The 9,124-nt window shown below is 49.4% G+C and overlaps 1 protein-coding gene across 2 annotated transcripts; it reads right to left on the minus strand.

Annotated features, from left to right (window-relative positions):
• Positions 1-548: 548 nt before the first annotated feature.
• Batf2 (basic leucine zipper ATF-like transcription factor 2) lies at positions 549-8,803 on the minus strand. Of its 2 annotated transcripts, none has more exons than XM_028771100.1 (3): positions 8,679-8,803; positions 6,668-6,769; positions 549-1,811 (listed from the first exon to the last, which is right to left on the minus strand). In XM_028771100.1, exons 1-3 carry the CDS (start codon positions 8,715-8,717, stop codon positions 1,125-1,127), a joined length of 828 nt encoding a protein of 275 aa, XP_028626933.1. In that variant the 5' UTR covers positions 8,718-8,803; the 3' UTR covers positions 549-1,124. The 2 variants fall into 2 exon arrangements, with proteins under 2 accessions (XP_028626933.1, XP_028626932.1); XM_028771099.1 differs by having other exon boundaries at positions 549-1,814.
• Positions 8,804-9,124: the final 321 nt, after the last annotated feature.

Genomic DNA, 9,124 nt, shown 5'->3' on the forward strand with positions numbered 1-9,124 from the left:
ACTCTTACAGAGGACTCATGTTCAATTCTGAGTGTCCACTTGGTGGCTCACACTATTTGTAACTCTATGTTTTGTTTTGTTTTTTGAGGGGGGGGGGGAGGTGTTCCAGACAGGGTTTCTCTGTATAGCCCTGGCTGTCCTGGAACTCACTCTGTAGACCAGGTTGGCCTCGAACTCAGAAATCCTCCTGCCTCTGCCTCCCAAGTGCTGGGATTAAAGGCGTGTGCCACCACTGCCCAGCCCATTTGTAACTCTAATCCCAGGAGATCTGATGATCTTTTCTGATCAAGTGTGCATTTGGTATGTATATGTATATGTATATGTATATGTATATGTATATGTATATGTATATGTATATGTATATGTACATACACACATAGGCAAAACCACTCATAAGCATAATTTTGTTGGCTTTTTGTTTTTTGAGACAGAGTATCTTCATACCACCCTGGTTGTCTTGGATGAGGCAGTCCTGGAACTCACAGAGATGCCTCTGCCTCTGCTTCCTGAGTGCTGGGATAAAGGAGTGCACCTCTACACCCAGTTCGTTCATTTGTATATAGACATATATATTGTTTTAATCCAAGAGTGTAACCAGTTTCCAACAACCTGGCAAAGCAAAGAGACAGGGGAAAAACTTTATTTACCATCCCATGTGCCAACATATGTGTTCTGATCCAGGCGTGGGTCCACTTCTGACACACTGTCTCACTCAGTTCAGTGTGTGAAAACCTGGTGAAGAGCTTGAGGCACTTTGGGGTGCTGTGAATGGCCACCCTTTCAGAGCTGATAACCCTGTAGAGATCCCACTTACTCTCCTAGCTATCACGGCCACAGTAGTTCCAAGAGTCATGAAGGAGCCATTTTGGGGGAGCCCAATGGTAGTGTGCAGATGCTGTGCAGAGTTGGGAGAGCTGCCAAGGACACAGGCAATGTTCCAGCCAGGTTCAAGGTTCTTGCACTCGGCCGTCCCATCATCCTTTGCGGTGGTGAGGGACAGGATGGCTTTGTGTGGTCCATGTGGTAGGCACTCAGTAACTCAGGAAAAGCAAAAACGGAGGAGCTGCCTGGGCACTCAGGCTACCTCAGGAACCCAAGTAAGGCAGCACCTCTCTAGACATAGGCTAGAAGTGGACTTTTGCAGAAGAGAGCAGGGGGAAGGCCATGAGGGCCTGTGGGCTAGAGGATACAGGTGACTTCTGCCAATGAGCGGAGGAGCCAGACAGTGTAGGCAAATGCTCTCTATTCTGTGGATACTCTTGTCCCAGAGCAGCTGGAGAGTCGGAGGATGCCAGCCTCCCACTGGTAGGCTGCTCCAGCCTGAGGAGTTGTGGAGGGATTAGCTGGTCTGAGGGGCTGGGTATGAGGGCACCAAGCTTAGAGAAAGACTCCAGCAGGCTGGAGCCAGAAGATGATGATGCAGACAGGACAGGGCTGGGGGAGGGCTGGGCTAGAGGTGTCCTCACCGTGAGAGGGTCAAAGGCCAGTGAGGGCAGGGAGAAAGGGAGGAGGCCAGGAGATTCATGAGAGCACGGACCTGGAGAGAGCTGCTGAGCTCGGGGAGAGGAGCCAGGAGTCTGGAACAGGCCCAGTTGTTCCTGGTAGCCATGGTATCCATGAGGGGCAGGTTGTCCTGAGAGTTGTTTGGCCTGGACTGGGCATCCAGCGGGCAGCAGAGCAGAGCAGGGACCACAGTCAACTCCGCACAGGCGTTCATGCAAATACAGTGTCTGGCCCCACCCTGCCAGCTCAGACTGCAAGGCCTGGATCTCCTTCCGAAGGGCATGGTTTTGTTTCTCCAAGGATTCATGCTGCTGGAGGAGAAACAGGTGGCAGTGAGGGATGTCAGCATCAGGACCCTAGCTGGGGTTCTCACTGCTATAGGATACAAATGTCCAGATAGTACCTCTTGGCTATTGTACCCTACCCCATACCCCCACTGAGCTGTGACCTTCCAGAAGAGCCCAGTATGGCTCTTCCAAGAAGCACCATTTCTCACCCAGGATCTATCCCAACCTGGCTTCGAATTGCCCTACCCCTACCCCATTACTTCCCTGGCCCGTTCAGTTACAGTACTCTTGTTTGGTGGATTTGGACTGTTTCTTTGTTTGCTTAGGGAGGAGCCACTGTAAACAAATGAGGAGGTAACAGGAAGACATTGGATATCTTCCTCTCTTGCTCTCTGCCTCATATTCCCTTGAGTCTGGATCTCTCTATAACCTTGGAGCTGGACATTTTAGCCAGCAAACTCCTGGGATGTGCTTGTCTCTGCCTCTAATGCTGCAGCTACGGGCACAGGTGGCCACACCCAGCATTGTTAACATTGCATTAGAGATCTGAGCTCTGGTCCTTATGCTTGCACAACAAAGCTGCAAAGCATGATGGGAGGGCTTGCAAAAACAAGCAAGGCTGAGATCTGATTTTTTGCTGTGTATTGTAATGCTAAATTGTAATGCCCCCTAACTCCTCTCCCAGACCTGGATGCCTCCAGGGACAAGACCCAAGTGACCTTGTCCCCCACGTTATCCCTGATTGGTGAATAAAGATACCTACAGCTTATAACTGGGCAGAATTGAATAGGCAAGGTTTGGTGTTCTGGGCTTGGGATCTGAGGAGAACCACAAAGAGGAGTGAGAGAAGGTGGAGAAGAGAGCAGAAGACGCCATGGGGTAAGAAATTTCAAAACATGGCCATGAGGGCTGGCCAGCTGGAATTAATAGCAGCCCAGAGGGAACACAGCAAGTTATAACTCTGGGTTATTGATAGAGAAGGAGATATAATAGCGTGGAGGGCAGGTGTCTGCCCAGCTCTACTGCTGATTAAGGCTTATCGTAAATAGAAAGGTTGTGTGTCTTTTGTCAAGGAATTGAACGGTCAATGGCAGGGTAGAAACCTCTAGATTGAGATTAAATACTTTCTACAACAAAGGCTATTACCTATCAAAGTAGACCTGGCCTCCAGGTTCTCCCAGCATCCCTCAGTCCCTACCAGACATTGCCCTCTATCCTGAAATTTCCACCCCAGGGGCTGGGCTGCCCTTCCCCCCGGGACTTTTCCCTACATAATCCTTACATTTTGGTCTCCTCCCTCCTTCTCTCCTCTGTGTGTGTACATTTTCTTTTTCTTTTTCTTTTTTTCTTTTTTCTTTTTTTTTTTTTTTTGTTTTTCGGGACAGGGTTTGTCTGTGTAGCCCTGGCTGTCCTGGAACTCATTCTGTAGACCAGGCTAGCCTCAAACTCTCGAACTCAGAAATCCGCCTGCCTCTGCCTCCCAAGTGCTGGGATTAAAGGCATGTGCCACCACCGCCCGGCTACATTTTCTGTTTCTACCCCGCCCCTCCTCCCCCAACCACGGTGACTTCCCTGGTTTCTGTCCTTGGGGCCAGTGAACTCAACCAAGAGCAGCTTCCCAGCAAACCGGCATTTAATATCATCTAATCGGGCCTGAATTGGCTCATTTCACCAGCAGAGAAATCACTTTTTATTGCCCACTAAAGCATCTCCCAGTATCCAGGTTTCTTGAGACAAGGTCTTCCTCTATAGCTCAGGCTAACCTTGAACTTGCTGTGCCCCTTCCTCCTTGCCTTGGCCTCCCAAATTCTGAGATTATAGGCATGTGTCACCATGTCCTCCTGTGCCACTGAGTATGAACTGAAGCCATTAAAGGATCTGAATGCACTGTTGTGGGGTTAAAAGCTTCTCTCTTAATTCCTGTCCTCCCCCTCACCCCCCAGGATCTGCTTCTCTCAAAGGATGCTTTGAACCCTGCCCCGTGCTGCTCTTGATAAGGCCTTTATAGTGCAATTTCAAGGTCACTCTTTCCTGGATACATTGAGTCTGCTAAAGGCCAGGACTCAGCAGCCGGGTCCCCAGAAGACACCAATGAGACACTGTAAGGGATGCAGGGTACTGTAGCATAGGTGGCAGGTACCCTGAGTCAGCATTTTCTAAGCTCTATGCTGCCGAAATGCTAGATTCTGAAAACCCACAGGACAACCATCAACATGCAATTTTGTTTTGGGGGAAGAGTTGCAAACAGCCCAAGCTGGCCTTGAACTCCTGATCCTCCAGACTCTAGCTGGAGTCACAGCTAGTTGGATCCCAGGCACATGCCAACCTGCCCACCCACCTCTCTTTGTAAGGCTATTGATCCTCTTGGAGTAGAACCAACTGAGGCAAGCGCTGCCACGCAGGGCCTGTGCTTTTATTTTTATTTTTTTTAACATTTTTGGGGAGTGGCGTGTGGCATGACCCAGGTGTGGAGACCAGAGGACTAGCAGCACTAAGTGCTCTCCTCCCACTGCGTGACTGTACAGAGCAGACTTTCTATCCACACCTCACCTCCCTCCACACCATGCTTGCACTTCTAAATACCATTTATGGTGCTGATAATGGCAAAGATGCTGAGAGAATTTTATTTCCACATCTGGTAAGTCTGAATAACTCAGTCCCCTTTGTGGACATTCTGCATGATATGTGGTCCAGCCATGGCCTCCATTCTGAAAGGCCTCAGAGCCATCAGCAGCCCCATTTGCACAATGGTTTCTAAAGATGGGAAGGCCATTTCTTTTCTTTATAGAAATTTAAAGTATATTTTAATTTATGCATGTATTTAGTGTGGACATATGTACATGGGCAGATCTGACCACCATGAAGGTGTGGGGATTGGACGACAACTTTCGGGAGTCGGTTTTCTTCTACTGTGTGTATCTCAGAGATGGAGCTTAGATCCAGCAAATGCACTTACTGGCTGAGCCTTCTCTGCAGCCCCAGAGAGCACATTTTTAAAGCATTTTGGCTGAGAGCATAGCTTAGTTGGTAGAGTGTTCATCTGACATAAATGAAGTCCTAAGGTCACCCTTTCACAGCACATACACTGGACATGGTGCCACGTGCCTCTAATTCTAGCACCAGAGAGGCAGAGGCATTAGTGGATAAGACAGTGAACTGGTCTTCTAGAGGACCCAAGTTCAACTCCCAGCTCCCAGATCAGACAGCTCACAACCACCTGTAACTCCAGCTCCAGGGGGCTCTGACATCTCTGGCCCCTGTGGGCACTGCACCTACAAGCACATAGACGCATACACATATACATAATTAAAAATAAAATAAGCCAGGCATGGTAATGCATGTCTTTAATCCCAGTACTTGAGAGACGGAGGTAGGCAGATCTCTGTGAGATCCAGGCCAGCCCAGTCTACAGAATGAGTTCCAGGAGAGCCAGGGCCACACAGAGAAAGCCTGTCTCAATAAATACATAAACAAATAAAAAATAAGCCAGTCTAGTGAGTTGATTCAGCAGGGACAGGTGCTTTGCCACACAAGCTTGATGGCCTGTTTGATCCCTGGACCCATGAAAACATGAAAGGAGAAAACTTTTCATAACATTGTCCTCTGGCCTCCATATGCCCCCTCACATTTATAATCAATTAAAATCTAATAAATAGATAAATAAAAACAGGGGCTGGAGATGTAGCTCGGTGACAGCGTCCGTCCAGTATCATGACCCTGGTCTGGAGTTGCATTTCCCAGCATCCACAGCATCAGACCGACACTGAGCTGTGCTGTCTAAGCCCATCTGTGGTGCTTGGAATGGCGGTCCACGTAAGCGAATGTGTCTTCCCCCACAATGTGTTTTCAGAGCTCCTTATCCTGACACTGTCATTTGCTCTACAGTAAATTGTGAGGCCTCTTTTTTCTGCCAGGCCCTGTTGTAGGTGACTGCAAGGAGAATGGAGTGGGACACTCTGGTCGCCCTCCCCCCATGGCACTTGGAGTCTCAGGAGAGAAGCAACATGGGGGATGTAAGAGAATGCTACTGTAAAGGATGACAAATCTACTCATTCATGGATGCAAGGGAACAGTGTGGATGACGTATGGAGTGAAGGCCACTGGGAAGGGTGGACTGACCCACTTGTGGTTAGTGGGTTATGTTTCTGGCATACTCCTTCCACACCATGTCATGTCCTCTTTTGGGTGCCTTGCCTCCCAAAGAGGTCCTCAATACCTGCTGGGCCAATGCTGGATCATGCTGGGACTGGTTCCCAGGCCTAAGAAACATGAAATGAAATTGTTCTGGGCCTCTCCATTCCCAGCACCTACATGTGGGCTCATAACAGTCTGTAACCTTAGTCCCAGGGCCTCTTCTGCCCTCTTGTGGCCTCCATGAGCATGGCACACATGTTGTGCACAGACATAAACACTGGCAAAATACCAATATACATACACATAAAATAAAATAAACTTTTAAAAAGAGAGAGACTGGAGCGATGTCTCAGCAGTTAAGAACACTGGCTGCTCTTCCAGAGGCCCTAGGTTCCATTCCCAGGACCCACAGGGTGGTTCAGAACTATAACATGATCTGATATCCTCTTCTGGCATGTAGGGGGTATATGCAGATAGAGCACTCCTATACATATTTTTGTTTTGTTTTGTTTTTTTGAGACAGGGTTTCTCTGTGTAGCCCTGGCTGTCCTGGAACTCACTCTGTAGACCAGGCTGGTCTCGAACTCAGAAATCCACCCGCCTCTGCCTCCCAAGTGCTAGGATTAGAGGCATGTGCCACCACTGCCTGGCTAAAACCATTATTTTTTTAAAAGGTAAGGAAGAGAGGAACTCTTCTGTGTAAGTTACTCAGTCTTTTGACCCAAGAGCGAGGCCATTCCTACCTGGTGCAGAGCATCTGCCTTACTGGTGTGCTTCTGCCGGCTGCGCTGGGCAGCCAGCCGGTTCTTCTGCTTCTTCTTCAGCTGCTTCTGAGACTCAATGTCCTAGGAGGCAGAAGGAAGAGGTTCTGGGTTCCTGGCAGCAGCTTGCCTCCGCTACCTTGATCAGCTACTTGGAACATTGTCTTTCTCAAGTCTAGTCCCTGAAAAGCCCTGTTCTCCCAAAGTCTGTCTCCTCCCATGGCGCCAACAATCCTCCCAAAGACACTGCACTACTTACAGTAAAGCGAGCCCTATCCAGTGTCTACTTACAGCTTACATAAGTAAGGAGGGTGCGATTTGAACCCAAACCATAGCAACCTCAAACACACATTCTCAAAACGCAGCATTGACATTTTCTGAGTATAATAATCTCAGTGGTAGAACTGTCCACAGACAGTGAGGAGAGAAGCTGGGAGTAGACACCCCAGAGCAAGCTGCCAGTTCTATGACCTTCCCAGCCTAGAACTCCACAAAGGCAGCAGGGTCAGGGTCTGAGATGGCTCCACGTGCTTGTGCCGAACTCAGTCTCAAAGTCCTGGTATTCACTTACACAAACAACATTTAAGTGTGTGTGTGTGTGTGTGTGTGTGTGTGTGTGTGTTGTGCTAGGAGGACAGCCTTAGGTGTCATTCATGCTCAGAAGCCACCCACCTTATTTTAATTTTTAAGTCGTGTATATGTGGTATATGTGAGTGCATGTGAGTGTACGTACTCTCAGAGACGAGAAGAGGCTGTTAAGTCCCCTGGAGCTGGAGTTACAGATAGTTTGGTTGTAAGCTGCCCCGTGAAGGTGCTGGGAACCAATCTCAGAGCTTCTCCAAGAGCGGTAAGTGCTCTAACTGACGACCATCTCTCCAGCCTCTACCTTGTTTGTTTGTTTGTTTGTTTGTTTGTGAGACATAGTCGCTCACTGGCCTGGGACTCACCAATAAGACTGGGCTGCTTGGTTAGCAAGATCTCCTTTCCCGGTGCTGGGATTACAAGCTCGTGACACCCAACCAGGTGTTTTAAATGGATGCTAGGGACCAAGCTCAGGCCTTCATGTTTACAAGTGCTGTACTGACTGTGCTATCTCCCTGCCCTTCAACAAACATTTACTAAGTACCCATTATGTACCAGGCACCAATCTAGAAGGGCACAGAAATCGGAAAAAGAAGAAGAAAAAGGAGGAGTAGGAAGAAAAGGAGAAAAAACAAACAAATATCAACAATAACAACAACAAAAATAGGCAAAATGACCAGATGTGGTGGTGCCTGCCTATAATTCCAATGCAAGGATTAGTTCAGGGCAGACTTGGCTACATAGTGAGTTCGAAGCCAGCCTGAAATACATGAGATCTTTCCTCAAACAAAGTAGGAATGTCACCTCCCTGAAGAGTATTTGTCTGGCACAGAAGAGGTCTACAAGGCTCCATTCTCACTCACACTGCAGTGGGGCAGCTGCCTAGAGTTAGTGGAGAGTCCGTTTGACAGAGAGGAGACTGCTGCTGATAGCTCTGACCCTTCCAACCCCGGGGACCACAAAACCAAACGGATCCTGAAGTTAAATGCCTAGAGCCGGGTTCTGTCTCTGTCACTCCCCCTCAGGCAAGACTCCAAGCCACTCTGGCTGAGGACTCTCCTCCGGGCAAACTTCAGACCCCAGAGGACCAGAATGGAGGCTGGAGAAAGAGTCATCAAGGAAAAAAATGAAGCTATGGTTAGAGAGATTGGAGAGAGAAGAAGGATCTGGCAAAGGCTGCAAGGTGAGAGCGAATGGACTGAGAGGAAGCAGGACGCAGGGTCCAAGTTCAAAGCTGGAGGCTGGTCTGCAGTGTGAGCACCGGGAAGGCTTCATTCCAACGCCCAGGAGGAGCTAAACCCCAAGATGGGAGTGTGGAGCCCCGTCCCAGGTCACACACATCACGGTGCATTCTTCCTTGTCTGGGCCCTGAGACCCTTGGCCACTTTCTCTCCTAGTCCCCTGTACTCACTGTCCCAGTCAGCAGCGCACCACTCCCACAAAGTTGCATGGCTTAGGCAAGGGAAACAGAGGTTCAGTTCTGGTCCTGGATGTCCCCTCAGCAGCTGTCCCCTCCCAGTGCCCTATGGAGGCCCAAGGAAGTGGTGGCTTTTTAAATCCCCAGTGACCACTCCGCCCCCAGCACACCCAGTTTCAGTTTCTCCTAAAGCCACGGGCTGCCCAGAATCCCTGGCTCTTGCTTGCTCACGTGGGTGGAACTTCCTAACATGAGTGACCTTCCGGTTGGGCCCCTTCTCTGGAAGAAGGATGGTGGAGGGTGGACAGGAGGAGCAACGGTATCCTGGGGAGGACTGGCAGGATGCCAGGAACAGAGCACAGAGGAGAAGCAGGGGGAGGGGGTGCACGAAGGAGCCCTGTAGTCTCTGGAGAAGCCCAGGTTCACAGTCCACACTGGAG

Source organism: Grammomys surdaster, unplaced genomic scaffold (genome assembly GCF_004785775.1).
Source record: "Grammomys surdaster isolate TR1022 unplaced genomic scaffold, NIH_TR_1.0 205, whole genome shotgun sequence".
Classification (NCBI taxonomy): Eukaryota; Metazoa; Chordata; class Mammalia; order Rodentia; family Muridae; genus Grammomys; species Grammomys surdaster.

Excerpts from the sequence above, each read along its gene's own strand:
- Batf2 (XM_028771099.1), bottom strand. The coding sequence starts at position 8,717 with ATGCAACTTTGTGGGAGTGGTGCGCTGCTGACTGGGACA. Across the intron at positions 6,770-8,678 it reads GTGCGCTGCTGACTGGGACA|GACATTGAGTCTCAGAAGCA; the intron begins GTGAGTACAGGG and ends TCTGCCTCCTAG. Across the intron at positions 1,815-6,667 it reads AGGCAGATGCTCTGCACCAG|CAGCATGAATCCTTGGAGAA; the intron begins GTAGGAATGGCC and ends TTTCTCCTCCAG.